The 23754-nt window shown below is 29.2% G+C and overlaps 1 protein-coding gene across 2 annotated transcripts in view; it reads left to right on the top strand.

The window, feature by feature from the left end:
• Positions 1-23754, top strand: part of LOC145267165 (protrudin-like) — a 116222-nt gene that overhangs the window by 86332 nt on the left and 6136 nt on the right. For both annotated transcript variants that reach the window (XM_080123214.1, XM_080123215.1), the window contains exons 4-8: positions 5033-5210; positions 11271-11366; positions 15713-15825; positions 16378-16520; positions 17402-17461. In XM_080123214.1, the coding sequence (XP_079979340.1) occupies positions 5033-5210; positions 11271-11366; positions 15713-15825; positions 16378-16520; positions 17402-17461 (590 nt within the window). The remainder of the gene's footprint in view (positions 1-5032; positions 5211-11270; positions 11367-15712; positions 15826-16377; positions 16521-17401; positions 17462-23754) is intronic.

A 23754-nucleotide genomic window follows, 5' to 3' on the forward strand; every position in this document is an offset into this window, starting at 1 on the left:
TGGTATCATAATGAAAACTTATTTGAAAATGCAGCATTTGAAATCAAAATTTAAATAATGCAAAAACTTTCTTCTGAACCTAATAACTATATGTATAACATGCCCAATCAATATACAGAATCTCTTACAAATTTCAACCCATTGGTTGTAGAGTTATGATGTGGGCATATATTTATCTCCTCTTTAGGAAGTTAGATATAAGGTCAAGTGTTGGTTTTATGAAACTGTTTCAGTGGAACGAATTGGATTCAAATTTTGAACATGCGTTTTCAGTCCATGAAATTAACCACTTAGTCACCATTACTTGTTGTGTTTATCTCATCCACCACCCTTGGGCATACAAATAGGATGATGATCTCTTCTCTGTAGAAGCAGATCTTGTGCATTCTAGTGTTTCGTTATGCAAATTTAACCCCTGAAAATTTTCATATGAATATGACATACAAAACGCTCAACAATAATCTTAAAATTTATCCAGTGTTTCTACACTGTTATGCCTTCTCTGTCATTGACTTGTATACTTTGTCAGAAAACTCGTGTCATTTTTGCATACTTTGTCAGAAAACTCGTGTCATTTTTGCATACTTTGTCAGAAAACTCGTGTCATTTTTGTATACTTTGTCAGAAAACTCGTGTCATTTTTGCATATTTTGTCAGAAAACTCATGTCATTTTTGCATACTTTGTCAGAAAACTCATGTCATTTTTGCATACTTTGTCAGAAAACTCGTGTCATTTTTGCATACTTTGTCAGAAAACTCATGTCATTTTTGCATACTTTGTCAGAAAACTCATGTCATTTTTGCATACTTTGTCAGAAAACTCGTGTCATTTTTGCATACTTTGTCAGAAAACTCGTGTCATTTTTGTATACTTTGTCAGAAAACTCGTGTCATTTTTGCATATTTTGTCAGAAAACTCATGTCATTTTTGCATACTTTGTCAGAAAACTCATGTAATTTTTGTGCTGATCTTTGAGAAAATCCTTTCAACTCATTAATACTGCACACATTTTCACTTTTCTATCATCAAGCATCTTTTGTAGAGTTTTCTCTACAGACTTATGCTAATCTTGACCGCATATATGATGTATATATTACACTCTAGTCTTTCCGCAAATCATTTATCCAATGTTGAGTTATGACAAGATATTTACATCCGAACAATAATCAGACGTGTGTTTCATTGTCACACACACTTTCTCACTCTCTTTCTCTCTACATTCGCTTAAAGCAGACACACTTGCTAATGTAGGATATTAGAGGTTTCTGTTTTTCCTTATTGTATAATCATTGAAAGAAAATAGGTTTCTGATTCATTTGTAAATAAATTTAACAATTAAGTAAATATAATTTAATGTAAATTAAAATACTTGTTTTCTTTTTTTTTTTTAATAAGTAGCTGTACTTTTTCGGTACTACTAAGATTCAAAGTCATTTTAGTTATTTTTATTTATTTGCATGTTTCTTTTTTAAGTTAAACAGGAAAATAACTAAAATTTTAGCTGTAAGAGAGACAACTCATTTTATATTCTTCAATAAAAAATGAGTTATTCCCCATGATTTTTTATTTTTTGCTATGATTGAAAAATGTTTCCATTCGTTCAGACAGGACTACACAATTTTTAAATGAATTAAATATGTGTTATACTGGCCTTCCTTGAACAGAGGAATTTACACCGATTAGCACTATAAATAGCACTAGTAATTCCAACACCGGTGAGAGAGATGCGACTGCACTTCAACTGCTAGCCGAGTGCCCAGCAGATATACACGCTTTCCTATCTTTGTACATTATTGTTAATACACTTGTTCTTTAACCGAACCTCGACTTGATTGTTCTTATTTTCACTGTTGTTCCACGACACAACAGATGTTATTATACTGTCAATAACATAATAGAAGATTAACAAATAAAAATCTTCTCATCTGAATCAAAATTAGATAAATCATTTCAAGTCGAACTTTATGTTAGAGGAAGATTATCAATGGAATTTGTTTTCTTTTCATTTTTAAGTCATTTAAAATTACATTTTTAAACATTTTCTGTAAATTTCAATTAAATTTTCTTTTTAATATAAATATACTTATACTAGCTGAAGTATTTGTCTACACTGGATTTCTCAAATCTTACTCTGCTGCATGTCAATTGTATTTAAAAATCATTCTTTCTTAATTCATAAAATTTTCTGTGAATAAAAAAAAATTTAATTAATATTAACACAAATGAATAAAAATTTAAAAAAAACAAAAACTAAATGAACACTCGATCTCATCACTTCTGATTTTTGAAGTAATACATTCATCACTGCACCTACGTAAAACTTACTTTCGGCCAACACACATGGATCCGATATGGATTTACCGTTAAAAAAGGTTAACTTGAAATATCAGCAAAACTTGGACATAGTATCGATTGAAAATGGAAAAAAATAAGTAGAAAAATATTATTGCATTAAATTACATATCGTCTCCTTATGTCTTGTAGCATTTCTATAATATTGAGAAAGGAATAAGCCCTTTCTCCAAACTATTTTTCAAAAATACTATTTGTAATAAGAGGGGCTCATTATTACAGCCTTCTACACCTCAAATCTAAAAATGATAATGAATTTTTTTATCACAAAATAAACAATAGATTATTAAAACTTTTGTTGAATAAAAAATTTAAGATGCAAAAAAATATTATTCAATAATTTGGGCTGCATACTGCATGTTTTTCTTAAGTTTATATTTTTTACTGAAATTTGTGTTCACCATCAAATCGAAAATTTACAAATTTTGCTTTGAAAAATGTAGAATTTGCCAAATAAAAAAGAACATAAACTTCATTTGCTGTGTATGGATTAAAAGTCAATTTTTGACATTATAACCCAGTGGGATGGCATGTAACAGTAAGTAATTGCGGTAAGAAAAATGAAAAGTTGAATAAGAATTTAATACTCATTCAATTTTGTTCGATTTTTTTTCTTTTTACAAAATATAAAAGTTTGATAGACAAACATGAATTGAAATATAAAAATCAACAAAAAGAAATGAAAGTGAAATGAAATACAAAGTTCTGTTAAAGTTACTTGTGAGAAATTCATATTTTTAAAAGAATGGGAGAATTTACTTCAACAAAGAAATTGACTGGATCAACAAGTTGGGTTAAATACACTAGGTGATTTTAAGTTACTCCTATAGAATTCTAAACAAATTTTACTTTTAGTAATAAAGGTGTCTAGTTCATATCAATTTTTTTTTAAAGGCAAATTTTTGGAATTTAACACCATTCAGACGTTCAACATTTAACTAAAACAACGAACAAAAGATAAGAAAACAACAATATTTAAGATGTGATCTGAAATCCCAAAATGTATACTTGTAAGAGAGGAGGGTGGATGCTGAACGGAGGGGACATTTTCCTTTACCAAAAATAAGACTGGGTTAACAAGTTGGATTAAATGTTCTATATGATCTGTCCAGTATTCTAAAGAAATTCTATTTTTAGTTTCGTGACAAAGGCATCAAAGTTGTCTTTAGTACCAGGCAGGTGAGGAAGATGATGCTATATATACTAGTGTTGGGACGATTATTTGGAAAATTCAGAAACTGTTGAGGTATTGGCATCAGAAAAATTGTCGATATTTGTCGATGCCAAAACGATTTTTTTTAAACCATATTTAACATTGCTGATAGCTATGATAAAATAAATATTTATTGATTTTTAACTACCAGTAAAACTAAAATCTATAGATCACCTCCACCCACAAATGTTTTTTTACGTTTACAAAAGATATTTACATGGATTTTTATGGTAATCCAAAAATTGAAAAAAAAAAAAAATAAGTCTACAGCTAAATATTTAAAGATTTAAATAAAATCGGAATCTATTATTGTATCAGAATCAAGAATATAAAATGAATTGGGGAAAAAATATCAGCATTGTCCCATCACTAAAATATACTATCATTGCAGCTAGCGTTGCCTGAGTTTGGGGTGGAGAATATTGTTTAAAGTAACTGTAAATTTCTTACTGGCAACATTGCGAATTCAGTATACATGAAAAATAGTTTTACTGTCAATCATAATTTACTTTAAAAAGTAAAATTACACATGAACACACAGTTAAGTATTATGTAAAAAAATCTTTATCCGATCCTGCAACAAATAAATTTAATGTAATAAAATAAATTTGTATTATTTGGATTCATCAGACGAATGTTGTAACCTCCGACCTTCTTCAGGTGTATCTTGTCAAACTCTGGAATTTAGACGGAATTTCAAATGGAACCCTTTATTTACTTCACGGGGGTAGCATGCTCTTGTTCCATCAGCCATGACTGGATAGAAGTTCTAAGTAATTTGCAATTGTATTTTTCAAATCCAAATAATATGAATAACCAATCCTCATCTCAAAAATTCAGAAATGAAATAAATTTGTTTTTATTTATTATCAATCTTAAAAGTATCAAACTTAGTTAAGCCTAGTGGCCGACTATAGTCGAGGTCGACCTGAAGGCTCCCTTTTCATTAGATACTACACCAAGGTGTAGGGGAGAGCGTCACTCTATTCCCAGGATTACCCCACTCGCCCTTTATCTAATAATGCTGAGTATTTAGCAAGTACTATTTAAGTCTTTTGTTTGACTTTATTGAAGATTGAACTTTAGTCTTACCAGATACATTTACCTTTATGCCAACTGGATCAGTTAATAAAATAATTATTTAAATGTTGAATTTTTTTTTATTTTTCACTGAAATTTTATTTTTGTTTCATGAAGCAAAGAAAATCTTTTAAAAAAGAAAAAATAATTTTGTTTCTTTATGTTCTAATATATTTAATTTATTTTATGCACTAACTGATAATTGCCCCTAGTGACCCCAGAAGAAAATTTCAATGATTTTAGATTTTGTGAAAAATTTAACGCTTATTTATTTGAATGTTCTGTTATCAATTTCTATAACACACACACACACACACATTGATTTTTTTTTTTTTATAAAATATTATTGTTTGATGAAATGTTTTGTTTTTGTCTACTTTTTCAGCGGCTTTTTTTGTATTGGTATCTCTTCTTGTTGTCACGATAGCAACACTCGCTTTAGTTCATATTCACACACGAATCTTTGACACGATCCTCCCTGAAAGTCGAAGAGATTATTACCTGCCTTCAGATACTGTTGATGATGATACATGTATTAATACGATACGAGAATTCCGATACAGGTAAGAATTCCAGTTGAACCGGTGAATTTTCATTTAACAATTTTGCCTTTGACAATATACTTCCTCACTCAAATCTTTCTATTTTTAGAAACGATTGATAGCTGATGATAAATTGAATGTTTGTATCAAAATCAGGTGACATTTGGTCACCGGTTGGTGATTTTATTAAATATTTTATCCTTTTCGTTATTAAAAAAAAAAATTATTACTGAAAGCAAATAAGAACATACTGTTGTGGTGCCCACCTTAAGGATAACAAACTCTTCTGTTTGCTATAAAAACCAAAAGAATATGCCTCTCAGTATTATGCATACTTGACAGTCTGACTGACATTTAACCCCTTTGTTGAATTTGTCCTTTTTTATTATATTTTGCTTCTATTAAATGCCTAGTGTATTTTTCTTTCGGACCCTTACTCATCCGCAACACACATTTAAATTTGTTGCCATTAAATTATATTTGATTATAATGAAGGAATATTTAATTCTATTTTTATTCAATCATATATATATATAATTTAATTCTATTTTTATTCAATCATATATATATATAATTTAATTCTATTTTTATTCAATCATATATATATAATTTAATTCTATTTTTATTCAATCATATATATATATGTTTAGTTACACATGTTTCAGTCGCTGAATCATATTTACGATCCAGCAACTTCGTCAGACTTTACAGAAACCGAAGTTGCTGGATCGTAAATATGATTCGGCAACCGAAACATATATATATATGAATTCTTATATATATATATATATATATATATATATATATATATATATAATGAATTCTTGTCCTGGAATCCTGTAAGACAAAAAGACCACAAGAAAGATACGCTATAAAATAGTTTACTACTCAATGTCGTTTAAACGTTTGAAAAATAAAGGAGACTGTAATTGAACAATAAGATGTCTATGTATCTCATATAAAGATTAGGTGTTAGCCTCAGATAGAGGCCTTTTTATTTCTGAGACTTTACACTAAATGAAACAAACATATATGTATGTATATGTCCCCTATCTGAGGCTAACACTTAATCTTTATATGGGATACATAGACATCTTATTGTTCAATTAAAGTTCTCCTTTATTTTTCAAACGTTCAAACGACATTTAGTAAACTATTTTATAGTATATCTTTCTTGTGGTCTTTTTGTCTTACCGGATTCCAGAACAAGAATTCATCTGGTCTGGTGTTGTTACTAGAGGCAACATTACTTGGTGAAGGTGCACCATTTCTTTTGTAGCCATGCATAGTGAATCTTAAAATACCATGTTATTTGGAATGTTTGATCAGGGTTTTCTTCAAGGGAAAAGTATCCTCATACCAGGTTATCCTGAAAAACCCTTGTACAGAATGAGACTAAAGAATGTCTAATAGGTAATTCAAATTAGCATGTATATGGAGATGTAACTAACTATGTTAGTAAAAGTAAATATGTGTGTGTATGACGCATTTGGTGGAAGAATGACGTATTTAAATAGAAATTTCTTCCATTACACGATTATTAAACCCCATTTAAAGACTCGTTATAATCATGCAGAATATCTGCATGAATATAATTATATGTAATAGTTAACTAAAGATGATCATCCCATGAGAAAAGCGAAAAAACTAATAGGGAATTAATTAAAATGAATATTTCAAAGAATATGTAAATTAGCTAGATCTTTTGCAGATGAATGCAATTTCACGATCCATATATAACAAAGTTGTATTTTCTTTTTAAATAAATAAAAAGGGGGTTTTAATATGAATATCAATACACACACAAAAAAAAAAAGAAAATTTAGAGGAGTATAGATAAAGGAATTTAGAGATTATGAACTTCAGCATCTATCGACCTCATCTCCCATAAAGAGAGTACAGATATCATATTTTAACTAATACTAAAGAAAAAGACCAGTTAATTAAAATAGAAATGGCATCATTTCCGGTAAAATGACTCAGTATTTTTTTTAATTTATACACAAATACATTGATTTGTTTTGAAAACATGTCATTTTTTTCTGTTCTGCTTATCCGTACAGTTTTTTTCTGTTCTGCTTATCCATACAGTTTTTTTTTGTTCTGTTCTGCTTATCCGTACAGTTTTTTTTCCTGTTCTGCTTATCCATACAGTTTTTTTCTGTTCTGCTTATCCGTAGTTTTTTTCTGTTCTGCTTATCCATACAGTTTTTTTTTGTTGTTCTGTTCTGCTTATCCGTACAGTTTTTTTTCTGTTCTGCTTATCCATAGTTTTTTCTGTTCTGCTTATCCGTACAGTTTTTTTTTTCCTGTTCTGCTTATCTGTACAGTTTTTTTTTCCTGTTCTGCTTATCCGTACAGTTTTTTTTCTGTTCTGCTTATCCGTACAGTTTTTTTCTGTTCTGCTTATCCGTACAGTTTTTTTCTGTTCTGCTTATCCGTACAGTTTTTTTTTCCTGTTCTGCTTATCCGTACAGTTTTTTTTTCTGTTCTGCTTATCCGTACAGTTTTTTTCTGTTCTGCTTATCCGTACAGTTTTTTTCTGTTCTGCTTATCCGTACATTTTTTTTCTGTTCTGCTTATCCGTACAGTTTTTTTTTCTGTTCTGCTTATCCGTACATTTTTTTTTCTGTTCTGCTTATCCGTACATTTTTTTTTCTGTTCTGCTTATCCGTACAGTTTTTTTTTTCTGTTCTGCTTATCCGTACAGTTTTTTTCCTGTTCTGCTTATCCGTACAGTTTTTTTCCTGTTCTGCTTATCCGTACAGTTTTTTTTCTGTTCTGCTTATCCGTACAGTTTTTTTTTCTGTTCTGCTTATCCGTACAGTTTTTTTTTCTGTTCTGCTTATCCGTACAGTTTTTTTTTCTGTTCTGCTTATCCATACAGTTTTTTTTTTCTGTTCTGCTTATCCATACAGTTTTTTTTCTGTTCTGCTTATCCGTACAGTTTTTTTTCCTGTTCTGCTTATCCGTACAGTTTTTTTTTTTCCTGTTCTGCTTATCCCTACAGTTTTTTTTTTCCTGTTCTGCTTATCCGTATAGTTTTTTTTTCTGTTCTGCTTATCCGTACAGTTTTTTTGTCTGAATAATTTTTTTTCTACCTCATTGTTTTTTATGATTCTTGGATGGCTTTCTAAATAATAAAGTTATTATTTCAGCACGGTTCGTATTCTGCATAAGTTATTTTTTATTTATTAAATTGTTAGGTGAAAGTACAGAATAGTTACAAAATACCCTCCTCTCCCCATATTAAAAATGGCTTTCTAAATAAGATACTCTATGGCTGACTGGGATAGCTTCCGTACATTCATATCTGATTTACCTCTGCACTCCATGTTTAAAGAGGAAGTGTCCTCTATAGTATCAGATCTGACCGAATGGTTAATTGTAGGCATAGACCAATTCATACCATCTAAAAAATTCCAACAAAAACCTAACAGCCAGCCATGGTTCTCCCCAGAATGTGCTGCTGCTATCGCGCACAGAAATCACTTTTTCCATAGCTACCAACGTAATAGATGCACTGAGACTAAAGCTGCTTTCAGGACTGCCAGCAACCACTGTAAAAGAGTAATAAAAAATGGAAGAGAGCTATATGCCCAGACTGTTAAATCCTAGGTAGCTGATCAGCGGCTTGGTTCCCACCAGTTTTGGCAAATAACAAATAGGATCCTGAACAGAAGTGTGCGTTCTATCCCAACCATTATCAATGGACCAGAAGTCATCTCGTCAGCGTCAGACAAGGCCAAACTATTTGCAAAGAACTTTGCAGCTAATTCTACCCTATGCGACGAAGGCCATCAACTCCCCATATTTCCTCCTATAACACAGAACAAGCTAGGTAACATACAAATATCCGTGCATGAGGTCGCCAAGCTAATCAAGAACCTAGATTCCAGTAAAGCAACTGGCCCTGATGGCATCCCAATTATAGTGTTAAAAAAGCTTCAACCAGAACTTGCTCCCATACTTACGAAACTATTTAAGCGCTGCCTTAAGGAGAAGTGCTTTCCGACTCCCTGGAAGACCTCATCAGTTTGCCCTGTATTTAAGAATTCAAGTGATACGTCATCTCCCTCTCAGTACAGACCAATAAGTCTCCTGTGTGTTACTCATAAGTTGCTGGAATCCATATTAAATAGAGAAATAGTCAACCACCTCAGCAGGAACAACCTTCTTAGTGACACACAATATGGTTTCCGCTCTGCAAGATCTACCGCAGATGTGCTGACGGTTATATCCCACAGGATTAATGAATCTTGACAAAGGCTTCCTTTCTAGCGCAATTACTCTTGACATATCAAAGGCCTTCGACAAGGTATGGCATAAGGGTCTACTTCACAAGATTTCCAGCTACGGTATAACTGGAAATGTTTTCTCAATCATTAAATCATTTCTCTCCAATAGGCTCATAAGAGTAGTGGTAGATGGACAAAAATCGGAGGCCTGCAATATAAATGCTGGAGTCCCTCAGGAGTCAATCCTGGGCCCAACTCTCCTCCTGATCTACATCAATGACCTCCCTAAACACATACTTAAATCATTCGTTGACATCTATGCTGATGACACGACCATCTACGGCAACACATCAAAGGCTGTAAATGACAAAGTTCTCTCTGATTCTCTCTCCTCTGATCTCGAGCGCATGGTTCAGTGGGGGAAGATGTGGCTGGTTACCTTTAATGCATCCAAAACCAAACTCCTATCCTTACATCATCAATGCTCTGATCCCCATCTGGCATCAATTGTGATGGATGGCTCTCGTCTGGGTGAGGCCCCGTGTTTTGACAAGCTTCTGGGTTTGACCTTTACTCCTGATCTGAAATGGAACACGTACATCAAGTCTGTTGCCAAGGTCGCTGGAAAGATGGTGGGATCCTTCTACCGCTCCAGAAGATATCTCACTACTGATGTAATTCTCTATCTATATAAAAGCCAAGTACGTCCAAGGATGGAATACTGTTGCCATATCTGGGCAGGAGCTGCTAAAAACAGCCTATCCTGCCTTGACAGAGTACAAAATAGACTTTGTGGCTTAGTGGGGGATGCCTTTTTCTCTACGCTGCAACCTCTCTCCCACAGAAGAGACGTTGCGAGCATATCCTTGTTTTATCGTTATTTCCATGGCAGGTGCTCGTCTGAACTCCAATCTCTGGTCCCCCCTCGCCAATCTTTCACGAAAAACACCCGTCGAGCTGAATCCACTGTGAAAAATTTCCCCCACTCTATATCTGTGCCTAAATCAAAACGCGGATTCCATGAACAAAGCTTCTTTCTTAGAACTGCACGCCTGTGGAACTCTGTTCCGTCTGCCTGCTTCCCACCTGACTACAACTTGGATGTCTTCAAGTCCAACGTTAACAAATTCCTAATGAACCGCCCCCTTAAGTAAACACTTCATCAAATCTCCACACTAACGTAATGTACTTGCAATAACCCTTATCCCTGAGTGGCTTCCGGGCCTTGATAAGTGGTGATCACTGTGTAAAAAAAAAAGAAAAAAAAATGTCAGCACAGTCCATATTCTACATAAGTCACTATTTATTTATTAAATTGTTAGATGAAAGTACAGAATAGTTACAAAATAATGTTATTATTTCAGCACGTATTAAAAAAATGTAATTTCAGCTCATATTTAAATGTATTTGATAGAAATGTACTTTTAAGAATTGGATTTATCATGAAACTGCAGTAAAGTGTTAACCATCTTTGTGAGAATGCATATTTGAAGTTTGTTCAGAATGAATGTCATAATTTGTATATGGGATGAAATGTGTTTAGAGAAATACAGTTTAGGAAATGCTGTATGTACTGATTGGAAATGGTTCGTGTAGGAAGTGCTTATTTTTCTATTCGAACTGTATATGAGGGGGAAATAAACTTTAATTTATTATATAGATATTAAAAAATCAACACAATGTTTTTAAGTGTTCATAAGCCATTTTATCATCTTTAAATTTTTTTTTCCTTAAAAACCTAAAATTGTCAAATGCAGTTTTCATTATATTTTCCTCCCTTTTTTTTCTTTGTGTTTATATTTTTGCTAACAATTGTCAAATATTTTCTTTTTCTTTTTACCAGCTTAATACAAATTAATGACTTCTTGATAAGATGCAATGAGTATTTGGCTAGTTTCTACACAATTCTTAAATGGGATGAACTTGGACCATCACTCAGGCAAGTAAAAGCATCTTTGAATTTTTTCTTTCTTTCTCTTCCCACTCTCTCTCTCTCTCTCTCTCTCTCTCTCTCTCCCTACCTACACCTTGTCAGCAGGGCCACAAATAACCCTATACAAAGATGTAAACCTCTCCCTCTCCCAAGAACTGGGCAATTTCTAGGCCATAAATGGCGACCCATGATGCCAGGATCCTGGTGGCTGACCAGTCCATGACCTGATTGCATAAATGATCATGTGACTTACAATATACCACTTTGATCTTTATTTCAGCTGGACAAGAGGTTAGGGAGGCTCAATTCAATCAGTTGGTTGGTCACGTTATGCCTTAGTCCATCCCCAACCGTATTATTCAAGCTAATTTTTCTAAAAATCAGAACCCTTATTTTCCTTCAAAATGATATAAGAATGGCTTAAAGTTTTAAAAAAGTCAAAACCATCTATTTTCCTCCAAAATGATATAAGGAGGTAGTGGCTTAAAGTTAATCAAGTTGAGGACAAAGATTACCAATGTCAAAGAGTGATGTTTTTCTAAGAGTAATTGTAAAATTTCCTTATAAGAGTAATGTATTCTGAGAATATAACATATTCTACCTATAAGATCCCATTCAATAACTTTATCAGACAAAAATAGCCCATAGATGGCTAATATGCTGTAAAACAAATCAAATCTTTTTCTCTCCATTCCCCACCTCTTCCCCCTCCCTCTCTCTCAATAAACATGTATTATATAATCTTTTCTATTCAAGTTGTATTCAAACAGTTGATAATCTGATATTTACAGACTTAATCTTACCCTAACCCCTTTAGTCTTCCTTATCATTGAATTATTCTACTAATCATCACAAACAGCCATATTTTACAGTTTTCTTACTTCCACTAATATCATTCAGAAAGATATTACTTACTTCCCATGGTGAAGTCTAATATAAAGGAATATTATTATAAACTAATATATGAATTAGGATTTTATAGACACCAGCAATTTGATTATTTTCTATCAATATGACTTTATAGCTTCAACACGGCATGCCATGCCAAGTAAAGTTAATTCAGGTAACAGGTACTGACCTTGGTGTTTCAGAAAATAATCAATTTTAACCAAAAATAAGTTTTGAGTTGAAAACCATGTTTAATTTTAGTAGAGTTTTCAATGGATAGCTAATCTGTATAAATCTTGAACTGTAAAAGTTTGCAGATAAAGAGCAAACTTTCTTCTCATGTAGACACAAAAAATTCTGTGTGGGAATTCTAAAATATCCAATATGTTTTATTAAATGATTCTGATTGGTTGCTGGCATAGCGTGGTTCTATTTGATTAGTCAGTTCCTATCACCAGTGTCTATAAATAGAACCTCCTATTTTCTTTAATCATGCTCTTTTATTATATCAAAAATATTGCAACCTTCCCCTTATTTTTATATAATGGGAATTTTAATGATTAATTTTGTTTAGAAATAAATAAATATATAAATTTGTAAAATAAACAAATTAAAACAGGAAAGTCATTTAGTTTTACTTTAGTTCAAATGTTAAAGAAAGTATAAAAAAAGTAAAAGAAATTGATTTTATTTTATTTATACTTTAAAAGGTGAGCATGTAAAAAAGGAAGCCATTTTTAATTTTAAGTGATTTTTTTTCAAGTAAAAGTTTTGTAACAAAAACAAAACGTAGTTTTACATTCAGCTTTGTTTCTAATTAGTAAGATTTAGATTTCTTTATCTGGGTTTCTGAAAAAAAGTTATTTTAAAACCAAAACATTTTAGTTTAATTTTTGTTGCCAGTTTTGTAAATGTACTCTAATTCTATGTAATTCACAATAATGCATTCCTTTTTTTGTTTTTTTACTTCATTTTTTATGAAGTGATATTTAATATCTATATGTTTAGATCTTTGTTGAATTACTGAGTTTTGTACCAAGACTATGCTTGCTTAGTTATTTCAATTAATTACTATAGGATCTTTACTTAATTCTATTTTAAAACCATCTTTAGAAGTTTTAAAACCATCTTTAGATACAGTGCCTCTTATAAAGAATGTGAGAGGGCAACAAATTTGGCTTCACAAGTAGAAAGTGCCATAATCTAATTAGATTTCCATGAAATGATAGGCTCATCTTTTTATACTTTTTTGATTTTTTATCAGTTCTCCAATCTGAATCTAAATGAATTTAGATGTGTAGATTTCCTAAATACCAAAGATTGTTCTTTTAGTCCATTTTAGATAATGTAGGACTTGTTTAACCCTGTTTAAATCCTTAATTGTCGGTTTTGATAATTTTTGTGATAGTTTTGTAAATGTGTAACATATATTGGGCCTGGTGACTGCCATTAAAATTATAAGACTCCTCACGATCTCTCGATATAGTTTATCACCAGTTATTTCAAATTCTGGGGCTGTATTTATATCATTTTCAACCGGTGTAGCGCATTCCTTGTAGTCTTGCATTTCAAATTTTAATAAGATTTTGTCATACTACCATGATTGATTCATCTTAATAATTCCTTTTTAATGAGTAAACCGGGATATCAGCCATTTTGAATTTGTTATTTAATCTATTCTTAACATCTATTAACATTGTGTTAGAATTTGATGCGATTAAAATGTCATAAGATTTATTGCTTACCATTTGGGCATACAAATATGAATCCACTGGACATTGTTTGAATTGTTCTCCAATCAAATAATTATGAAATACTTGATTCCAATTTCTTCCATTTTGTTTTAAACCATACAGTGATTTGTTAAGCCTCCACACCCAATTTTTATTTTTCATTCTAAATCTATCTAGAAAGGTAATATAAATTTCAGTCTATCTGGGCATATATATATATATATATATATAAAATATTATTTTGGACCATCTTCCAATTATGCGATTTTCTTGGATTTTACTTGTGTGAATGGAAATTTAACTAACTTTCTTGGATTTACATTTTTGGATTTTACCGTCATTGGATACTTTACCTTTCACCAGACTATCCATTCACGTGAAATCACCTTTTTCTTTACCCTATTCCCTATGCTTCACTTTTTGTTATCAAGTAAGATCTTTGACTCCAATTCTTCAAATACTTTTGCATGCAAAATCCGATCCCGCATTTTGCTAAATCCTACCCTCTGATGAGAAGGAAAGTATTTCTTCGAAACTCTGCGGATTAAGGACTATCCACTTATTTAGTGTTTCCTTTTCAAATTAAATATGTTTTTAACTCTTTTTCAAAGTGTTTTTTAACATGTTTTATTAACTATTTGCTCTTATATATATATATATATATATATATATATATATATATATATATATAAATTAGTAGTAAATTAGTAAATCATTGATGCATGTTTTACTAATGTTAATCCTTTTATAAAAAAAGATCTCTGAAAATCCATGCGTTACATGTTGCCACATGTTGGATGTCATTTGGAAATTGGTTTCCAAATTAACTCATCTCTAGCCAGGTCTTTATCTATCCCTCTTTCTCTTAAATATATCTATATCACTTCCTCTCATGTTTATCTTGGCATTCCATTTCCAACTGATCCTGTTACCTCAACTGTTCTACACCTACTAACTAAAGAACTCTCATCCATTCTTTCCACATGATTCTTTTGTTCTGCACATATTTCCCTATACCGTCCATTATATTCTCATATTATTTCTCTCCATGTAACGCATGTCCTCAATCCTCACCATCCAGATTTCTCTTTCATACGTCATCACACTAATAGACTCTAACTCCATTCACTCCTAACTCTTGCAATCACACAATCACAATCATTCATTTTTGTGCTCCAACCGTGACAATTTTATTTGAAGACACAAAACTTCCATTATTATAATAAAACATATTTATTATATTTTTTTTATTGGAATCCTTTCAGATGAGTAAGTTATACATTTATTTGCAGACTGTTATCCTCATCTTAGTAGTGTTATATTGAGCTTTCTATTACTTTCGGAGTCCGTGGTACAGTGGATAGAGGTGTTGATTCTCTATGCTTTCAGGTCAGCATTGTCTGAAGATAGCGGTTTCTAAAGCAGGCCAGAGAATTAGTTGGTCAAAATGTGATGAGACATCAACAACTACGGAAGGCAATTATTATTGAGGATACAGTTAAGACTCAGCATCTTGTCACTGTTAATCACCTGAAGAAGGGCAGAGGAATAGTTGGCCAAAACGTGATGAAGCAATAACAACTATGAAGATGAGGATAACTGCAAATATATAAATTTATGTTTTCAAAAGAAATAGATGTGCAACTTATGGTGCGCCAGTTAAAATAAAATCATTGATGTTTTCTTATTACTAATGATTTGTAATATTTTCTTTTGTCTTATTCTTTTCAGATTTCATATAGAAATTTGTTCATTTATGATTTTTCTAACTGTGTTCCCATCAAGGTGGAACTTTCTCTTATTCTTCAATTGGTTCTTTTTGGGACATGAAGAAATGTTAAAATGTAAGTAAATTCTTTAACATTACATTTCTATGCAGACATGTCATAAGAGTTAGGAAACAATATATCTATTCATTCTAATAGGAAAATAAGCACCGAAAACTTGTGACAGCTGTCTAATAATATTGGAATTCCACCCAGTTGTGAACAGTATTTTTGGAAATTGTCTGATTACTTGGCAAACACTCATAGTACAAAATTAATTTCCAATCTCACCAGACACAAAGCATAACTTAAGAAAGAAGTGAATGCCTGGGAGGCTGACTACAGAATAGATCCTGTACCCCCCCCTCCATAACAATCCATCCATGGGAAGTTGGTATCATTACCACAGAATACACTACTACGTCTGCAAATTGAACATTGAAAGATAACACCTTAGTCTGAAATAGTAAGTATGATTGAGCATTACAAGATAGTTGTATACTAGAATTTGGATTTCAGACAGATACAAAATCTCCATTCGTAATAAGATTTATTTTGTATCATCATCATTTTAAATTATAGGCTTGCTTTTTTAATATTTAAAGATTAATATTTATTTTTTTCCTGTAGACATTTCCAAGCAAACTAAATGTTTAATGGCCAAATTGAGTGCTCCTTCTTCACTGCCAACAGTGGCTGTTGTTCCAGCTGATGACGAAGAAAAATCTGATTCTAAAGTGGAAGAAACTCATCTTGTAAATGGAACTGATAAGGTAATTTACTTTTTTTTAATTTTTTTTACTTTCCAGAAAAAAAAAGGATATTCATAAGAATATTTAGCATTTCTTTTTGGAGGAACTAATTACTATTTGAGCCTCAGGGAAGATTGGCCACTGGAGGTAAGTATTACTCAGTTGGCATCTATCATCAGATCCTCCTCGTTGACCATCTATTTCAACTGGCCATTAGTCTCACCAAGAGAAAATGTTATTTCAAATATAGATATCACAAATCAAAGAAAATTGTATTTTATTAAATAATCTCCAAACTCTAGTCGAACTAACAGGTTCGTTTGAATAATTTTATTAAAATGTTTTGTAAATAAAAAAAGAGCACATTAAAAAATAAAAATTTAATTTATCTCCTCCCTTTTTTTTTTTTAAATAAATCTTTTCTTAAATCAAGAAATTAAATTTCTAGCGAAAGACCAAACAACTCAATTTTTTTTTGTTTGTTTATTTATGCATGTCAACCAGTGTAAACTTGAAGCTGTTCCTTTTGTTTTATTTGCTACAGTCCTTAAACTGTAATTGATCCCTAATTTTTTACTCAACCCATCTCTTTCTATTTTTCATCATTTTTTTTTCTATATCTAAACAGCAGAAAATACCAAAAGGAGACATTTGAGAAATGATTTTATTATGAGCCCTTTTAATAGAACTAAACAGTTTCAATAAAAAAAAATGTGAGCTTTTTGGTATACCTGTGAAATTGAAAATTTGCATTTTTGGGGGTGTAAAATCTCTAATGAGTATCATATCTGTCTATTATTCTGATAAACATACCGGGTAACATTTAATAATATTCATTTTTATTCTGGTTCCTTTTCCGTTTTTCTTTTTTGATATTTTTAAATAGTTTTTTTCTTTTTCAGGTTGAACAAAAGATAAATGAAGAAACAGGTGGAGAAAAAGATGAGGAAGTCACTTCCGATGTGAGTTCATTCAACCATTATTCATATCGGATTTACATATATTTTTTTTCTATTCCCCTCACATTTTTCACTTGCTTTTGGCTAGAAGAAAAAGTATCTATTCTGATTATATAATCTGATTGGACTCAAATTTTGACACGTGTTATTTAAAAGCAATTAAGTACTTTATAAAAATAATTCATTATGTTATTGTTGTTATAATTATTATTATAATAATAATAAGTTGCATCAGACCTTGAACTTATTTAGTGGTGTGTCATATGAATGTGATATATAGGCTAGCTGGTCGCCCGGTGTTGCCTGGTCATACACATGATATTTCAATTTATGCAGTTTACATATGTATTATTAAGGAACTAATCATCTATTGATTATTATATTACATTATATTATTACATTATATTATATTATTACATTACATTATATTATATTATTACATTACATTATATTATTATATTACATTATATTATTATATTACATTATATTATTATATTAGATCATATTATTACATTATATTATTATATTATTACATTATAATATTATATTATATTATATTATTACATTACATTATATTATTACATTACATTATATTATTATATTACATCATATTACTACATTATATTATTACATTACATTATATTATTACATTACATTATATTATTATATTACATTATATTATTACATTATTATATTACATTATATTATTACATTACATTATATTATTACATTATATTATTATATTATTACATTACATTATATTATTACATTACATTATATTATTACATTAAATTATATTATTACATTAAATTATATTATTACATTAAATTATATTATTACATTACATTATATTATTACATTACATCATATTATTATATTATTACATTATATTATTACATTAAATTATTACATTACATTATATTATTACATTATATTATATTATTATATTATTACATTACATTATATTATTACATTACATTATATTATTATATTACATTATATTATTATATTATATTATTATATTATTATATTACATTATTACATTATATCATTATATTACATTATATAATTATTATTACATTATATTATTACATTATATTATCATATTACATTATATTATATTATTACATTACATTATATTATTACATTATATTATCTTACATTATATTATTATATTACATTATATTATATTATTACATTATATTATATTATTACATTACATTATATTATTACATTACATTATATTATTATATTACATTATATTATTACATTACATTATATTATTACATTACATTATATTATTACATTACATTATATTATTACATTACATTATATTATTACATTACATTATATTATTACATTACATTACATTATATTATTACATTACATTACATTATATTATTATATTACATTATATTATTATATTACATTATATTATTACATTACATTATATTATTACATTACATTATATTATTACATTACATTATATTATTACATTACATTATATTATTACATTACATTATTATATTACATTACATTATTATATTACATTATATTATTATATTACATTATATTATTATATTACATTATATTATTATATTACATTATATTATTATATTACATTACATTATATTATTACATTACATTATATTATTACATTACATTATATTATTACATTACATTATATTATTACATTACATTATATTATTACATTACATTATATTATTACATTACATTATTATATTACATTATATTATTATATTACATTATATTATTACATTACATTATATTATTACATTACATTATATTATTACATTATATTATTATATTATTACATTACATTACATTATATTATTATATTACATTATATTATTACATTACATTATATTATTACATTACATTATATTATTACATTACATTATATTATTACATTATATTATTATATTACATTATATTATTACATTATATTATTACATTACATTAAATTATTATATTACATTATATTATTATATTACATTATATTATTACATTATATTATTATATTACATTATATTATTACATTACATTATATTATTATATTACATTATATTATTACATTACATTATATTATTACATTACATTATATTATTACATTATATTATTATATTATATTATTATATTACATTATATTATTACATTACATTATATTATTACATTACATTATTATATTACATTATATTATTAAATTATATTATTATATTATATTATTATATTACATTATATTATTATATTACATTATATCATTATTATTACATTATATTATTATTACATTATATTATTACATTATATTATTACATTACATTATTTATTAGAAGGAATGATTTGCTCGGTCGACTAATTCGCAAAAATTTTAAAAATAATAAAGATAATGCCATTCATCAAATTGTGTTCACAAAATCACGTCAGCTGATATTTGGGCTTGAAGATCTTAAATATAGTCTTTCCTTTTGAAAGAAGTTTTACAGGGAAATATTTTGCATTACACCGGCTCGTTTAACATAAAATATTCCCCTGTAAAAAATAATCTTACACCAGTCAGTGTAATGTAAAATATTACCCTGTAAAAAATTATCTTACACCAGTCAGTGTAATGTAAAATATTACCCTGTAAAAAATTATCTTACACCAGTCAGTGTAATGTAAAATATTACCCTGTAAAAAATTATCTTACACCAGTCAGTGTAATGTAAAATATTCCCCTGTAAAAAATTATCTTACACCAGTCAGTGTAATGTAAAATATTACCCTGTAAAAAATTATCTTACACCAGTCAGTGTAATGTAAAATATTCCCCTGTAAAAAATTATCTTACACCAGTCAGTGTAATGTAAAATATTCCCCTGTAAAAAATTATCTTACACCAGTCAGTGTAATGTAAAATATTACCCTGTAAAAAATTATCTTACACCAGTCAGTGTAATGTAAAATATTACCCTGTAAAAAATTATCTTACACCAGTCAGTGTAATGTAAAATATTCCCCTGTAAAAAATTATCTTACACCAGTCAGTGTAATGTAAAATATTCCCCTGTAAAAAATTATCTTACACCAGTCAGTGTAATGTAAAATATTCCCCTGTAAAAAATTATCTTACACCAGTCAGTGTAATGTAAAATATTCCCCTGTAAAAAATTATCTTACACCAGTCAGTGTAATGTAAAATATTCCCCTGTAAAAAATTATCTTACACCAGTCAGTGTAATGTAAAATATTCCCCTGTAAAAAATTATCTTACACCAGTCAGTGTAATGTAAAATATTCCCCTGTAAAAAATTATCTTACACCAGTCAGTGTAATGTAAAATATTACCCTGTAAAAAATTATCTTACACCAGTCAGTGTAATGTAAAATATTCCCCTGTAAAAAATTATCTTACACCAGTCAGTGTAATGTAAAATATTCCCCTGTAAAAAATTATCTTACACCAGTCAGTGTAATGTAAAATATTCCCCTGTAAAAAATTATCTTACACCAGTCAGTGTAATGTAAAATATTCCCCTGTAAAAAATTATCTTACACCAGTCAGTGTAATGTAAAATATTACCCTGTAAAAAATTATCTTACACCAGTCAGTGTAATGTAAAATATTACCCTGTAAAAAATTATCTTACACCAGTCAGTGTAATGTAAAATATTCCCCTGTAAAAAATTATCTTACACCAGTCAGTGTAATGTAAAATATTCCCCTGTAAAAAATTATCTTACACCAGTCAGTGTAATGTAAAATATTCCCCTGTAAAAAATTATCTTACACCAGTCAGTGTAATGTAAAATATTCCCCTGTAAAAAATTATCTTACACCAGTCAGTGTAATGTAAAATATTACCCTGTAAAAAATTATCTTACACCAGTCAGTGTAATGTAAAATATTACCCTGTAAAAAATTATCTTACACCAGTCAGTGTAATGTAAAATATTACCCTGTAAAAAATTATCTTACACCAGTCAGTGTAATGTAAAATATTCCCCTGTAAAAAATTATCTTACACCAGTCAGTGTAACGTAAAATATTCCCCTGTAAAAAATTATCTTACACCAGTCAGTGTAATGTAAAATATTCCCCTGTAAAAAATTATCTTACACCAGTCAGTGTAATGTAAAATATTCCCCTGTAAAAAATTATCTTACACCAGTCAGTGTAATGTAAAATATTCCCCTGTAAAAAATTATCTTACACCAGTCAGTGTAATGTAAAATATTACCCTGTAAAAAATTATCTTACACCAGTCAGTGTAATGTAAAATATTACCCTGTAAAAAATTATCTTACACCAGTCAGTGTAATGTAAAATATTCCCCTGTAAAAAATTATCTTACACCAGTCAGTGTAACGTAAAATATTCCCCTGTAAAAAATTATCTTACACCAGTCAGTGTAATGTAAAATATTCCCCTGTAAAAAATTATCTTACACCAGTCAGTGTAATGTAAAATATTCCCCTGTAAAAAATTATCTTACACCAGTCAGTGTAATGTAAAATATTCCCCTGTAAAAAATTATCTTACACCAGTCAGTGTAATGTAAAATATTACCCTGTAAAAAATTATCTTACACCAGTCAGTGTAATGTAAAATATTCCCCTGTAAAAAATTATCTTACACCAGTCAGTGTAATGTAAAATATTCCCCTGTAAAAAATTATCTTACACCAGTCAGTGTAATGTAAAATATTACCCTGTAAAAAATTATCTTACACCAGTCAGTGTAATGTAAAATATTACCCTGTAAAAAATTATCTTACACCAGTCAGTGTAATGTAAAATATTCCCCTGTAAAAAATTATCTTACACCAGTCAGTGTAATGTAAAATATTCCCCTGTAAAAAATTATCTTACACCAGTCAGTGTAATGTAAAATATTCCCCTGTAAAAAATTATCTTACACCAGTCAGTGTAATGTAAAATATTCCCCTGTAAAAAATTATCTTACACCAGTCAGTGTAATGTAAAATATTACCCTGTAAAAAATTATCTTACACCAGTCAGTGTAATGTAAAATATTCCCCTGTAAAAAATTATCTTACACCAGTCAGTGTAATGTAAAATATTACCCTGTAAAAAATTATCTTACACCAGTCAGTGTAATGTAAAATATTACCCTGTAAAAAATTATCTTACACCAGTCAGTGTAATGTAAAATATTCCCCTGTAAAAAATTATCTTACACCAGTCAGTGTAACGTAAAATATTCCCCTGTAAAAAATTATCTTACACCAGTCAGTGTAATGTAAAATATTCCCCTGTAAAAAATTATCTTACACCAGTCAGTGTAATGTAAAATATTCCCCTGTAAAAAATTATCTTACACCAGTCAGTGTAATGTAAAATATTCCCCTGTAAAAAATTATCTTACACCAGTCAGTGTAATGTAAAATATTACCCTGTAAAAAATTATCTTACACCAGTCAGTGTAATGTAAAATATTACCCTGTAAAAAATTATCTTACACCAGTCAGTGTAATGTAAAATATTCCCCTGTAAAAAATTATCTTACACCAGTCAGTGTAATGTAAAATATTCCCCTGTAAAAAATTATCTTACACCAGTCAGTGTAATGTAAAATATTACCCTGTAAAAAATTATCTTACACCAGTCAGTGTAATGTAAAATATTCCCCTGTAAAAAATTATCTTACACCAGTCAGTGTAATGTAAAATATTCCCCTGTAAAAAATTATCTTACACCAGTCAGTGTAATGTAAAATATTCCCCTGTAAAAAATTATCTTACACCAGTCAGTGTAATGTAAAATATTCCCCTGTAAAAAATTATCTTACACCAGTCAGTGTAATGTAAAATATTCCCCTGTAAAAAATTATCTTACACCAGTCAGTGTAATGTAAAATATTCCCCTGTAAAAAATTATCTTACACCAGTCAGTGTAATCTAAAATATTCCCCTGTAAAAAATTATCTTACACCAGTCAGTGTAATGTAAAATATTACCCTGTAAAAAATTATCTTACACCAGTCAGTGTAATGTAAAATATTCCCCTGTAAAAAATTATCTTACACCAGTCAGTGTAATGTAAAATATTCCCCTGTAAAAAATTATCTTACACCAGTCAGTGTAATGTAAAATATTCCCCTGTAAAAAATTATCTTACACCAGTCAGTGTAATGTAAAATATTCCCCTGTAAAAAATTATCTTACACCAGTCAGTGTAACGTAAAATATTCCCCTGTAAAAAATTATCTTACACCAGTCAGTGTAATGTAAAATATTCCCCTGTAAAAAATTATCTTACACCAGTCAGTGTAA

The sequence above is a fragment of the Euprymna scolopes genome, chromosome 42 (assembly GCF_053919585.1).
Source record: "Euprymna scolopes isolate OS-2025 chromosome 42, ASM5391958v1, whole genome shotgun sequence".
Lineage (NCBI taxonomy): Eukaryota > Metazoa > Mollusca > Cephalopoda > Sepiida > Sepiolidae > Euprymna > Euprymna scolopes.